Source organism: Pongo abelii, chromosome 1 (assembly GCF_028885655.2).
Source record: "Pongo abelii isolate AG06213 chromosome 1, NHGRI_mPonAbe1-v2.0_pri, whole genome shotgun sequence".
NCBI classification, from domain to species: domain Eukaryota; kingdom Metazoa; phylum Chordata; class Mammalia; order Primates; family Hominidae; genus Pongo; species Pongo abelii.
The window spans coordinates 198,515,117-198,529,710 of NC_071985.2; the positions used below are offsets into that span (position 1 = coordinate 198,515,117).

At 41.1% G+C, this 14,594-nt stretch overlaps 1 protein-coding gene across 13 annotated transcripts in view; it reads left to right on the forward strand.

The window, feature by feature from the left end:
* Positions 1–4,694: 4,694 nt before the first annotated feature.
* ZMYM6 (zinc finger MYM-type containing 6) overlaps positions 4,695–14,594 on the forward strand; it is a 46,426-nt gene continuing 36,526 nt past the window's right edge. For 4 of the 13 annotated variants that reach the window (XM_063714016.1, XM_063714056.1, XM_063714107.1 and 1 more), the window contains exons 1-2: positions 4,919–5,048; positions 5,971–6,137. In XM_063714016.1, the coding sequence (XP_063570086.1) occupies positions 6,045–6,137 (93 nt within the window). In that variant the 5' untranslated portion in view covers positions 4,919–5,048; positions 5,971–6,044. 13 annotated transcript variants of the gene reach the window in all.

Here is a 14,594-nt window from a genome sequence, read left to right on the forward strand (position 1 = left end):
TTGGATAACGCCTTTCTATATTGGGAGGACATTCTATTTTACTGAGCCTACAGATTCAAGTTGACACATGAAATTAACTATCACGGACTCTCTCTCTCTTTGTTTTTAAATCCGCCATCTGCACACTAAAGACTCCGCTTGACGGGAAAAGTTGTAACAACTTTATGGCCATATTTAACCTCCCACAGGTAACTACAAACATCTTAAAGTAAATATAATATTCAATAATTTTATGTTGAAAGCAACATAACAGGAACAAGATATAGATGCCCAATATCACCATTTCCATTCAACACATTACTACAGGTTTTAGCCACTGCAATAGGCAAGAAAAAGAAATAAGTTATATAATTGGAAAGAAATAAAATGGTCATTATTCTCTACATAGCTGGAAACAGAAAGTAAGAAAAATGGCTAGACTACTAGAATTAATTAGTTTAATTAATAATTCAGCATGGGTGCTAGCTTCAAGACCAACATACAAAAATAATTGTATTTCTATATTTACACTGAAAACAATTAGAAAATAAAAATTTACATTTAAAATGACATGAAATATTAAATGCCTAGAATAAATCTAACAAAGAGGTGTGCAATCTCTACACTTAAAAACTATAAAGCATCAAGAGAAATTACAGACACCAAAATAAATGGAGAAATATATCATTTTTATGGATTGAAAGATTCAACCCCACAGAATGCTGTTATTAGTCTCCTAAGGCTGCTTTAATAAAGTACCACAAACTAGGTTTTAAAAAAACAAACAAACAGAATTTATCTCACCATTCTTGGGGCTAGAAGGCTAAAATTAAAGATCGGTAGGGTCATGCTTTCTCTGAAACCTATATGGGAGAATCTTTCCTTGCCTCTCTTAGCTTTTGGTGTTATCAACAATCCTTAGCATTCCTTGGCTTGCAACTGCAGTACTTCAATCTCTGCTTCCATCATCGCATGGGGTTCTCCTCCCATGTGTATGTCTTCATATCTTCTCCTTTCTTAAGGACACCAGTCATAATGGATGAAGCGCCCACCTTCCTTCAGTATGGCCTCATCTTAACTAATTACATCTGCAACAATCCTACATGACTAAATAAGGTCCCATTCTAAGGGTTAGGACTTCAACATATCTTTTTAGGTGACACAATTCAACATAATGAATAACTAATAACAATTCTCCAAAACAGGCATACCACTTCAGTATAATACTAAACAAAATCCCAATGGATTCTAAAATTTGTAAGGAAAGTTTTGTCACAACTGACAAGCTGATTCAAAAATTTACATGAAGATGCAAAGGACCAAAGAAAGCCAAGATAATCTTGAAGGACATAATAGGAGGGAGGACTTTTTCTATCATATACTAAGATTTACTATAAAGCTATTACAGAAATTAAGACAGTATGGTATTTCCACAAGGAGAAACAAAAGGAACAGCCTTCACAGTCCTGAAACAAACCCACATATATATAGACAACTGATACATGACAAAGGTGTCAATGCAGAACAGTGGGGAAAAGGACAGTCTTTTTAAAAAATAGTGCTTAATCCATGCAAAATTCACATGGAAAGGTTGAAATCTGACTTACTTTACACTATACACATAACCCAACCTCAGATGGATTATAAAACTAAATGTGAAAGACTAATAACACTTCTAGAAATTTTCTTCATTTGGTAGGAAAATATTTCTTAAGAGAATACAATAAGCACTAAGCACAAAGGGTTTTTGTTGTTGTTGTTTGTTTGTTTTTTGGATGGAGTCTTGCTCTGTCACCCAGGCTGGAGTGCAGTGGCATGACCTCGGCTCATTGCAACCTTCGCTTCCCGGTTCACGTGATTCTCCTGCTTCAGCCTCCCGAGCAGCTGGGACTATACGTGCACACCACCATACCCGGCTAATTTTTTTTTTTTTTCCTGAGGCAGAGTCTTGCTCTGTCACCCAGGCTGCAGCACAGTGGTGCGATCTTGGCTCACTGCAACCCCTGCCTCCAGGGTTCAAGTGATTCCCCTGCCTCAGCCTCCCTAGTAGCTGGGATTACAGGTGCCCACCATGCCCAGCTAATTTTTGTATTTTTAGTAGAGACAGGGTTTCACCATGTTGGCCAGGCTGGTCTCAAACCCCTGGCCTCAAGAGTTCCGCCCACCTCAGCCTCCCATAGTGCTGCTATTATAGGCATGAGCCACCATACCCAGCCACAAAGGTCTTTTAAGTTCATCAAAAGACACCAATAACAGAGTGAAAAGCTGTTACTCCAAGCTACTGAGTGGGAGAAGATATTTGCAATATATACAGTAGTCCTCCCTTATCCATGGGGATACGTTCGAAGATGTTCCACAGATGCCTGAAACCTCCAGTAGTATCAAACCCTATATATGCTATGTTTTTTCCTATACATACATACCTATGATAAAGTTTAATTTATAAATCAGGCACAGAAAGAGACTAACAACGAACAATAGAACAATTATAACGATAAACTTTAATGAAAGTTGTTTAAAACTTATGAATTATTTGTTACTGGAATTTTCCATTAAATATTTTCAGACCGTGGTTGAGTGTGGGTAACTAAGACTTCAGAAAGCAAAACCGTGGATGAGGGTGGCTAGTGTATATTCAAAAAAGACTTATCTTAGTGTATTCCTGATTGCCAAAAGAAAATGCCACAGACTGTGTAATTTATAAATGGTAGAAATTTATTTCTCACAGTTCTGGAGGTTGGCAAGTCCAAGATCAAGGCACTGGCAGATTTGTTGTCTTGGAATTACTCTCTAATTCCAAGATGAAACTTTGTTGTTGTCCTCCTGCTGGGAGGAACATTGTTATCATACAGTGAGGGGTTAAAAGGGCAAAAGGAATGAACCTTTGTGAAGGGCATGAATGCCCTCTTTTGTAAGGGCATGAATCCCATTCATGAGGATGGAGTCCTCATAGCCTAACCCCTCCCAAAGGCTCCACTTTTTATACCATCGCCTTAATGTTTAAGTTCCAATATATGAATTTTGAAGGGACACATACATTCAAACCATAGCAGGATTCATATCTAAAATATATGCCCATAAGAAAATGTCAATCCAATACAAAAATGAGCAAGAGACTTGAACAGGCATTTATGGGGGATATCCAGATACCCAAGAAACAAGAAAATGGGCTCAGCCTCATTAATAATCTGGGAAATGCAAATTAAAACCACAGTGAGATACCACTATACCCCCATCAGAATGATTATAATTAAAAAGATATGCAGTAGTAATTATTGGCAAGGATGTTGGGAAACTGAAACTCTCATACATGGCTGAAGGGAGTATAAACTGAAACCACCATTTTCTAAAATTGCTTGAGATTATCTACCTAAATTTTACATATACATAACAAGCAATTTCACTTTTAGGTATGAACCCAACAGGAATGTGTGCATAGGTATCACTGTTAAATAAAAATTGTAGGCCATTGTTTCAGGCTAAGCTCCTGCAGTAGGTCTCAATGAACCAGACTAAAAATCAAAACGGAGTCACTCACACTGAGGTTCCATGTCATCAGATGGAAACTACGTTGTTATTTGAAGTTCTGAAAAGTCAGGAAAAAGAGATAATAAGAGTCTAATTTCCCCTGAGTGCCAGTTTCAATTAGCATAATAATGAAATTTCTTCTGCTTTAATCCTTACCAAGAAAGGGTAAACTGAAGTTTCCTGATGTTAACCAATTAGTTATTTCTCTATTGTTTTGTTTCTTGGTTCTGCTTTACAAGGAAATTAACTTATTTATTTATTTTTTGGAAAGTTACTTTGAAATGGACCAATCTGTTTTTTGTTCTTTATTTCTGCTTTCTCCAACCCTTCTCTGTCTATAAAACCTACCTCTTCTGCTCAGCTCATTGGAACACTTGTTCTATTTTATGGAATGAAGTGTTGCCAGATTCTAGAATCACAAATAAAGCTAATTGAGATATTTAAATTAAATTTGTTGTAATTTTGTCTTTTAACACCACCAATGACAAGAATGTTCACAGAAGCGTTATTCCTAATAGCCACAAATTGGAAACAACTCAAATGTCCATCAATAGTAGATGATTAAAATTGTATCATATTCATAAAATAGAATACTATACAACAGTCAAAATGAATGAACAGTCACAAATCATACATGTATCTGTGAAACAATGTTGAATAAAAAAAACCAAATCTCAATTTTGAGCAAGTTAATTTTTTCATTTATATCTCAAGAGATTAAAAAATTATACCTCTTAGGGTTAAATGGTGAGGATTAAGTGGGATGGTGCATGTGAAGTGCTCAGCAAGCCAAGTATTATTTAATATCATGCTCTCTCAGTAGGCCACCTTTCAGGAAATGGGCACTAAAGGATGCTACAGGTTAGCTAGGTGTGGTGGCACGTGCCTGTAAGCCCAGTTACTCGCGAGGCTGAGGCAGGAGAATCGCTTCAACCCAGGAGGCGGAGGTTGCAGTTAGCCGAGATTGCGCCACTGCACCCCAGCCTGGGCAACAGAGTGATACTCTGTCTCCAAAAAAAAAAAAAAAAAAAAAAAAAAAAAAATTCTATAGAGCACTTACAGCGCCTTCTAATGCCATCTCCACCTTTTCACAATTGAGCCTCGGTCTCTTTAAGAAGTGAACCATAACTGAGGAAAGAGGAATGCTGGGAAGTTCTACTCAGCTCAGGTCCGGAGCCTGACGGGAAAAGAGGGCGGAGACCAAGGCTGCGCACGCGTGGTTGGCCGGCTGGTGCGTTGGGATGGATCAGGCGGAATTCCAGAAGAGAAAATAATCCCTGTCTAGACGCAGAGGACTTGGTTCCTATTCGCAAATTCCCCGTCCAGTGCTCCTCCGGTAGCAGAGAGGCGACAGAAGGTGGGTGCGGCCACAGTGGTAGTGGGCGGGACGGCGGGGCGGAGGCCACGCCACGTGACGAGGCGTTGCGGTGGGGGCGGTGCCAGGTGGGCTACGCGGCTGGGGCGGCTGCGAATTTCGCCTTAGGGATGCGTTGACACTCACTGGCTAGTCCACCGCTCTCAGTCGGAGACCACATTGCCTCGTTAGTCCTCAATGATGGGAGTGGGAATTCTTGGTGGGAAGGAGAATTTCGGAACGCGTGCGGTTCTCAGAGGAGGGATGAGCGCCCGTAGATGTTTGTGGCGAGTGCGCAAAAGTTCTCATCTCTTCTTTGGAACAGGCTTTTCAACCAGTTGTCCGTTTCCATCCCTGACTATTCGGATAAAGACAACTTTGAAGAGCTTTTTGTTTTAGGTTTAAATTCGTCCCGTTTAGTTTTTTGACTTTTAGGGGAAGGGAATTTACTGAATGGCCAATTGAGTTTCTTTTCTAAAGGAAGGCGATTGTGAAGCGGGGCTCGGAGGGGCTTGATGCCCCCCACCCCTCACACGGAGACCTTGAAAGAGGCAGGTGACTCACTTTCAGTAAGGGCGTTCCTGTTGTTCGCCTGCGATGGATGGCATTTTGAGCTCACATCTAGCGTTAGGCCAAGAAATGGGGCCCTTAGGGAGGCTTCCAGTGAAGGTTGAGTTATAGGTCAGGGCAGGGAGGTGGTTGTGCTCCTCTTTGAGAAATAAAAGCCGACGTGGGCCTCTAAGTACTGATTCTTATGGGGTCAGAAACTATTTCTTGAGTCAGTTCTTCTCAGAGTTTGGTAACTTCCTCCCACGTCTTGGTCTGCTGGTCTAATTCCCTTCAATAACCTTCAACATAGGAAAGACCGGAGTGTGTTGTGTGTCTTTAAAGATATTAGAGAAGTGGGAGCTGTTGCCCCAAAACTGTTTTCTTATGTAGCTACTGAAGGAACAGAAAGCAGGAAGAAAGAAAAAAGTTAGTTGTGGCCCCAGAAGAGTTGTTTTTCAAATGCTGAGCCGTGAAGCCTCATGCACTCAACACAAAGTTTTTCTTTCATGTAGATAAGCCTGAAGAAAAAAAGAGAGAATAAGCCTGAGTATGTATTTTAGGTGTCCAGCTATCCATTACCAAGAAGAAATCCATTCGTTTGAGCCTGAGGAACTCTTTGAGGTAAAAAATTAGAATGAAAGAACCTTTGGATGGTGAATGTGGCAAAGCAGTGGTACCGCAGCAGGAGCTTCTGGACAAAATTAAAGAAGAACCAGACAATGCTCAAGTAAGCATTTCATCTTGATTTAAAAATTTAAAAAAATTCCTTCTTTTCCATCTGGTCAACTGAAAAATTTTAGTTAAACGGTTTCCGGTTTGTAAGTTTAAAATAACCTAAACTGAGACAGGCTCTCGCTGTCACTGAGGGTGTAGTGCAGTGGTGCGATCTTCTTAGCTCACTGCAGCCTCCACCTCCCAGGCTCAAGTGATCTTCCCACCTCAGCCTCCTGTGTAGCTGGAACCACAGGGCACACACCAACGTGCTCAACTATTTTTTTGTATTTTTGGTAGAGACGGAGTTTGGCCACGTTTCCCAGGCTAATCTCAAACTCCTGAGCTCAAGCAGTCCACCCACCTTGGCCTCCCGAAGTTCTGGGATTACAGGCATGAGCCACCATGCCTGGCTGGTTTTTTGCTCTTTGAATGAAAGCTATAATAACGACGTGATTTTTTTGTGTGTGGAAGGAAAGTAAGATATTTACCATTTTTCCATACTTGTCACTTAAAAAAAATTCTCTTGTATCTGGTAGTACTTTCCTTTATTCTGTTAAGAATTTGTGGTCTGTGCTAGTCTCTGGGCATCTAGGATTGAGCAAAGTCAGCTTAGTCCCTTCCCTTGTAGAGCTTATATGTTAGTAGAGGAGGCAGAGATTACAAAAGTATTGGTCAAGTATTGGTCAAGATTACAAAAGTATTGGTCATAGTTCCAGAGTACAAACTATGACAAGTACTCTGGAAGAAAAGCCTAAAATGGGGAATCTGACCTAGTTTTGGTTGTGGTCTGAGGCCTGGGGATGGCTAGGGAAGGCCTCTCTAAGGGAAGGATGTGTAAGCTGAATTATGAAGAATGAATTCATTAGGCAAAGGGCATGGAGAAGAGTATTACAGACAGAGGGAACTGTGACTAGGAAAGCCCTGAGTTGGAAAGATGCATGGTTCTTTTTAAGACCTGCAGGAACAGCGAGCCTGGAACAGAAAAGGTGTGAAAATGGTGATGATGATAATGATTAAAACAACAACAATAAAAATAGATGGCATTAGTATATCGGTATGTAGTATATATTATATCATAATCATATGTGACATTATTAACTTAATACTTATATATGCTTAAGTGTGTATCAGGCACCATTCTTACCACCATATTATTATCCCCATTTTACAGATGAGGAGACCAAAGCTCAAAAAAGCCAAATAGTTTACCACAGATCACAGTTAGTAGTAAATGACAAAGACTGGATTCAAATCCAGGTGGTCAGACTCCAGAACCTGTGCTATTCTGCTTCTCTATGATAAGGCTGTATATATAGTTTAAGGCTGGATTATGTAGGACCTAGCGGACCTTGTTATAAATTTTGGTTTTTATCCTAAGAGCAGTCGATAGCCATTATAGGGTTTTTTGTTTTTGTTTTTGTTTTTGTTTTTTGAGATGGAGTTTTGCTGCAATGTTATAATCTTGGTGGCTCACTGCAACTTCCACATCCCGGGTTCAGGTGATTCACCTGCCTCAGCCTCCCCAGTAGCTGGGATTACAGGCGCCTGCCACCATGCCTGGCTAATTTTTTGTATTTTTAGTAGAGACGGGGTTTCACCATGTTGGCCAGGCTGGTTTCAAACTCCTGACCTCAGGTGATCCACCCACCTCAGCCTCCCAAAGTGCTAGGATTACAGGTGTGAGCCACCACACCTGGCCAATTGTAGGGTTTTAAGTGAGAAAGTAAGATGAAACAGATTTGTGTTTGGAAAGATCATTCTGGCTACCCCATAGGGACCCAGAATGGAGAGCACAGAAATCAATGTGGAGGCTGGGCACGGTGGCTCACGCCTGTAATCCTAGCACTTTGGGAGGCCGAGGCAGGCAGATCACGAGGTCAGGAGATTGAGACCATCTGGCTAACACGGTGAAACCCCATCACTACAAAAAATTAGCCGGGCGTGGTGGTGGGCGCCTGTAGTCCCAGCTACTCGGGAGGCTGAGGCAGGAGAATGGCGTGAACCCAGGAGGCGGAGCTTGCAGTGAGCCAAGATAGTGCCACTGCACTCTAGCCTGGGCGACAGAGCGAGACTCTGTCTCAAAAAAATAAAATAAAATCAATGGGAGAGATGAGTTAGTTGTTTTGGCAAGGAATTTTTCTTCTGGGACAGTTCTTTTGCTTTACACTCATAGTTATTGACTTTATTGAATAAGCAAAGCAATTATATTTTAAAATAATAAAAAACAATTTTATTTTTCACACCATATCACAAGCAGTATCATTTCTTTTTTTTTTTTGAGATGGAGTCTTGCTCTGTCACTCCCAGGCTGGAGTGCAGTGGTGCGATCTTGGCTCACTGCAACCTCCACCTCCTAGGTTCAAGCGATTCTTCTGCCTCAGCCTCCTGAGTAGCTGGGATTACAGGTGTGCGCCACCATGCCTGGCTAATTTTTTATATTTTTGTTAGAGACTGGGTTTCACCATGTTGGCCAGATTGATCTCAAAACTCCTGACCTCAAGTGCTCTGCCCACCTTGGCTTCTCAAAGTGCTGGGATTATAGTTGTGAGCCACCATGCCCAGCCACAGGCAGTATCATAAGAAGACAGGGATGTCAGGTAGGTTTTGTTTCACTCATGAACTCTATGCCTTCCTAGAGTGCTGGACTAAGAAGAGTTCTGAGGTAGTGTCTGTAAGATGTGGAGTGGGGCATGGTGGCATCCATGCTACTTGTTTTCCCTCCAGATGGTAAATTCTTACTCTTTCTCTGCCTAAAGTAACCATTTCTTTGCCAGGTTTTGTGGATTTTAGCTTTTAAATATTTTTTGCATCTGACCCATGATGTTCTTCTGTATTTCATTATTTCTCTCTCTCTTTTTTTTGTTTCCTTTTTTTGAGACAGGGTCTCACTTTGTTGCTCATACTGGAGTGCAGTGGTGTGAGTATGGCCACTGCACTCTAAACGATCCTCCCATCTCAGCCTCCCAGGTAGCTGACCACAAACATGCTCCACCACACCCAGCTAGTTTTTGTAGAGATGGGGTCTCCTTATGTTGCCCAGGCTGGTCCTGAACTCCTGACCTCAAGCAATCCTCCTGCCTTGGCCTCCCAAAGTGCTGGGATTACAGGCATGAGCCATCATGCCTGAACTATTTCATTATTTTTCATTTGGACTTTTATAATAGTTTCCTACCTATTCTCCTTCCTTCAGTCACATATCCCATCAAAACACTCTACAGTGATGCCATTGTACTGTATAGATCGAGTGATATTTCTCCCTTTAAAGGCCCTGTTTCCTCCAGTGTGATAAAGCAAAGATCTTTCAATGTGACATCCAAATCATCCATGTTTAGGCCTTTGTTTCCCTCTCCAGTGTCATCATTCATTGTTCCCACCTTTTCTAATCTATGCTGCTGCCAACTATTTGCAGTTCACTCAAAACTGTCTTCTAAAACTCGGTTGCATTTTATTTCCTTGTCTTTGCACCTGCCATTTCTTGTGCCAGTGGAAGAAGAAATAAGCTAGGTAGGCTGGCAAAATTTTGTCCTTTTTTAAGATGAAGTTTCTCACAAGTAGAATGAGCTGTTCTCTCTCTTTAATTGTATAGTGCAGTCACTTTTATTATGGTATCTACAGGTCAATGAATTTTGTCTTCATGCTGATTATACTAATCTGGCCATCTCCTCATCTTTCATTGACACACTAGACTGCAGTCTCTCTGAAGTCAGAAATTGGTCTTATTGACCTGAATCTCCAATTCCTAGCACAGGATTTGGCACAAAGTACATGTTCAATAATTGGAATAAAAGAGCCTCTTTCACATATAAGGAAACTGAACCTGAAGGAATAAGTGACTTCACCAATATCTCATGGTAAAACTGGGATACAAACCAGTTTGTTGTTACTCCAGATGCAATATTTCTTTCATTATACCTTGCCTATACACTTAACAAATAATGTGCTTTAAGTTAATTAAATGTTCTTTCTGAATATAAAAATTGTGATAATGGAAATCTCCCTAGCAGCTTACATTGTAAATTTAAGAGGGTAGGAACTGCTCAGTTGTCTTTGGTTTATATTAATGTTTTCAGGTGAATAGGCTATATTTTTTCATGATTGAGGTTGTAGACTATGATTGAAAAGCCAATTGAACAAATTGTGTATTATTTTCTATGTTGCATTGATGAATCTCCTTTGAATATTGGAAAATAAGAGATAAATAGAAATGTTTTTTATTTTCTGATTTTCTAAGAGTTTGTTCTGGATATTAAAATTATAGTTGAAGGCCAGGCGCGGTGGCTTGTGCCTATAACCCCAGCAGTTTGGGAGGCTGAGGTGGGCGGATCACTTGAGGTCAGGAGTTCAAGACCAGCCTGGCCAACCTGGTGAAACCCTGTCTCTACTAAAAATACAACAGTTAGCTGGGCATGGTGGTGGGCGCCTGTCATCCCAGCTATTCAGGAGGCTGAGGCATGAGAATCACTTGAACCTGGGAGGCGGAGGTTGCAGTGAACTGAGATTGCACCACTGCACTCCAATCTGGACGACAAAGGGAGACTCCATCTAAAAAAAAAAAGTTACAGTTTAGTCCTTATATTCATATATGTTGAGTATTCATATTCATTCAGTGAGTTTTTATTCTTGCCTACTGTAATCCATAATACTTGAACATCGTTTTGAGCAGTTTACATACCTTAATCCATTCGATGCTCACAACCCTGAGTTAAGTACTGTTTCTCTTCCCACTTTACCCATAAGGAAGCTGAGTCCTAGATAGTAACCTGTTAAAAGTCACATAATTAATAAATGGTTGAGTCAGGATTTGGACTCCAGCAGTCTGATTCAAGAGTCCAAACCCTTAACCAGGGTGGTAAACTGTATTAGTTACTTTGTTTTCAGAAAGGCTACAGAGATGAAAAGATAGGACTTCTGCTCTCAAGGTAATTGATAGTGTAATGGAGAGAAAAGTTATGAGAATGAGAGAAGTAATATTTGTTGAGTGACTGTGCCTTGTGAGAAGCTATGCTAAGCATATCTTATGCATTCTCATTTAAACCTAATTGTCTTCAAACTTGTATGCTTTCTGTTGCTTTGTGCCACCTTTTTTTTTTTCTTTTTTTTTTTTTTGGGGTGGGGGGGATAGAGTCTTGCTTTGTAGCCCAGGCTGAAGTGCAGTGGCGCCATCTCGGCTCACTGCAACCTCCACCTCCTGGGTTCATGCAGTTCTCCTGCCTCAGCCTGCCGAGTAGCTGGGATTACAGGCGCCCACCACCACACCTGGCTAATTTTTGTATTTTTAATAGAGACGGGGTTTCACCATGTTGGCCGGCTGGTCTCGAACTCTACCTGCCTTGGCCTCCCAAAGTGCTGGGATTACAGGCGTGAGCCACCGTGCCTGGCCTGTGCCACCTTTTATGCAAATACAAAATCAAGGCCATGAGTGGTGGCTCATACCTGTAATCCCAGCACTTTGGGAGGCCGAGGTAGATGGCTCACTTGAGGTCAGGAGTTCAAGACCAGCCTGGCCAACATGGTGAAACCACATCTCTACTAAAAATACAAAAAAATTAGCCAGGCTTCGTGCCGCATGCCTGTGATCTCAGCTACTGGGGAGGCTGAGGCAGGAGAATCACTTGAACCCAGGAGGCAGAGGCTGCAGTGAACAGAGGTTGCTCCACTGCACTCCAGCCTGGGCAACAGAGCAATATTCCATCTGAAAAAAAAAAAAAAACAAAATCACAGTCTTATGTAAGTACTTTAAAATTGTGTGAGGTGCATTGGGAGCATAGGGGAAGGAGCCCTAAATCTATATGGGAAGGAGAGGAAGGTTTCACATAGCAGGTAGCAATTGAATTATAACAATTGACTAAGAGTTTCAGACAGAGAAAATATAGCAGAGAAAATAGCCACGTCATGGAGGGGTGAGAGAATGTGGTGTGTTTAATAGTTGAGTATCAATAATAAAGTGGGAAAAGATAATAGATTTAAAAATGGTTAGGTAGGATTGATCAAATTTAGAGATTGTTTATGAGGTGTGAAGGTCAAAGAGGAGTCCAAGGATACTTACAGGTTTTGGGGTTTATGGTGATACCATTTACTGAGGGATTAGAACAGGATTTTGGAGGAAGTACTAAGTGCAGTTTGAGGTCTGTTGTGTTTAAAGGGCTTGTGGGACATTCAAGTGGTAAATTGTACAAGGAGGCATTTGCACATAAAAATCTGGGATTTGGAGATTGGAAAGTTATCTACTTGGAGATGTAGGGCTTCCAGATAAAATACAGGATGCCACGTTAAATTTGGCTATCAAATAAACAATGGTAATTTTTACTATAAGTATATTGCTTGCAATACTTGGAACACAATTATTCTAAAATAGCATTATTTCAGCTATAGCTAAAAAGAAGGTTTCCTTTTCCTGTAAGATAGCAGGACAGTTTGCTGAGCAATTTGTAGGTAAGGTGGAGGGGGTTGAGGGATGTTGAGGGAGTTCTTAGTTACTTGTTTTTACCTGGTGAAATTGAAACATCAATGAGCAGGAAAGATGTGGAGTTGGGACTTGTGAGCTATGAAGGTTTAGAAAAATTACTTTGTGAGATAAAAGAAACTGGTCAGGGAAATATAACAGAAATACTAGAAACATTTTAGAAATTGAGTTGATAAGGCAAAGTAATTTGTATTGAATCTGGCTGGGCGCGGTGGCTCATGCCTGTAATCCCAGCACTTTGGGAGGCCGAGATGGGCAGATCACGAGGTCAGGAGATCGAGACCATGCCGGCTAACATGGTGAAACCCCGTCTCTACTAAAAATACAAAAAAATTAGCCAGGCTTGGTGGTGGGCGCCTGTAGTCCCAGCTACTCCGGAGGCTGAGGCAGGAGAATGGCGTGAACCTGGGAGGCGGAGCTTGTAGTGAGCTGAGATCGCGCCACTGCATTCCAGCGTGGGTGACAGAGCAAGACTCCATCTCCAAAAAAAAAAAAAAATTTTATTGAATCTTAAACACTCATTTTGGTAATTTGAAGATGTATATAATACTTTTAATGTCCTCTTCATTTTGCAAGTGTCAATAAATATTGTTATTTAAGTATAGTGTTTAAGAACATGCACTTTGGATTGAATAGACTTAGATTCCTTCATTTAGCAAGTATTTATTAAATGCCAGTTATGAAACTAATAAATAAGTATGAGAACTAGCATTTTGGCCAGATGCAGTGGCTCACGCCTGTACTCCCAGCACTCTGGGAGGCCAAGGCGGGCGGATCACCTGAGGTCAGGAGTTCAAGACCAGCCTGACCAACATGGAAAAACCCCGTCTTTACTAAAAATACAAAATTAGCCAGGCGTGGTGGTGCATGCCTGTAATCCCAGCTACTCGGGAGGCCAAGGGAGGAGAATCGATTGAACCCTGGAGACGGAGATTGTGGTGAGCTGAGATCCGCCATTGCACGCCAGCCTGGGCAACAAGAGCAAAACTCCGTCTCAAAAGAAAAAAAAAAAGAACTAGCATTTTGTGTACATATCGTGCTTGCTTTTGACTGACTGTAAGATGTCATTCTGTATACCTTATTTATATTGTCATTTACCCCCTCTCTCCCCGTTGGCCCTATGGGTTATGTAATATTATCTTTATTTTACAGATAAAGAAATTGAAACTAAGGAAGATTAAATAGCTTGTTTAGGAGTCAAGATCATATCTGTTTCTGTCTGCTGTTAGAACCTATAGTCATTACTGTTATGTTGACTGTGTTGGGTGATTGGGTATACAGGGGTGAAAAAAACAGATATTGTCCATAATGGATGTGATCTAATGTGTGTGTAAGGGGAAGGATGAATGTTAGGCGTTAATCAAATTTTCCAAATAAGTGATGAAATGATTTATTATGGTAACTGCTGTTACCATAGCAGACTACTACAACAGGGGAACTTAATTTCAATTGGACCAGAGTTTGAATTCATTGTAGTAATTACTTTATATTTTCACATCCATGACAGTGCTATCTTGGGTTTTAGAACAGAGAGACTGGCTGGGTGCGGTAGCTCATGCCTGTAATCCCAGCACTTTGGAAGGTGGAGGTGGGTGGGTCACCTGAGGTCAGGAGTTCAAGACCAGCCTGACCAACATGGTGAAACTCTGTCTCTACTAAAAATACAAAAATTAGCTGGGCATGGTGGTGAGTGCCTGTAATCCCAGCTACTCAGGAGGCTGAGGATCACTTGAACCTGGGAGGCAGAGGTTGCAGTGAGCCGAGATGGCACCATTGCACTCCAGCCTGGGCAACAGAGCGAGGCTCCATCTCGAAAAGAAAAAAAGAGAGACTGGATTTGATTCCCATATGTGCACGTAGTCTTTTTGTGACTTTGGGCAAGTTGCTGAACATCTCTTAGCTTCACTTTCCTCATCTATAAAGAAGGTATATCTTACAGAGAGCACCTCTTTGGGTGCTCATAATACATATCATGGGAAGTGGTGAATTAATGCAATGGTTCCTAGT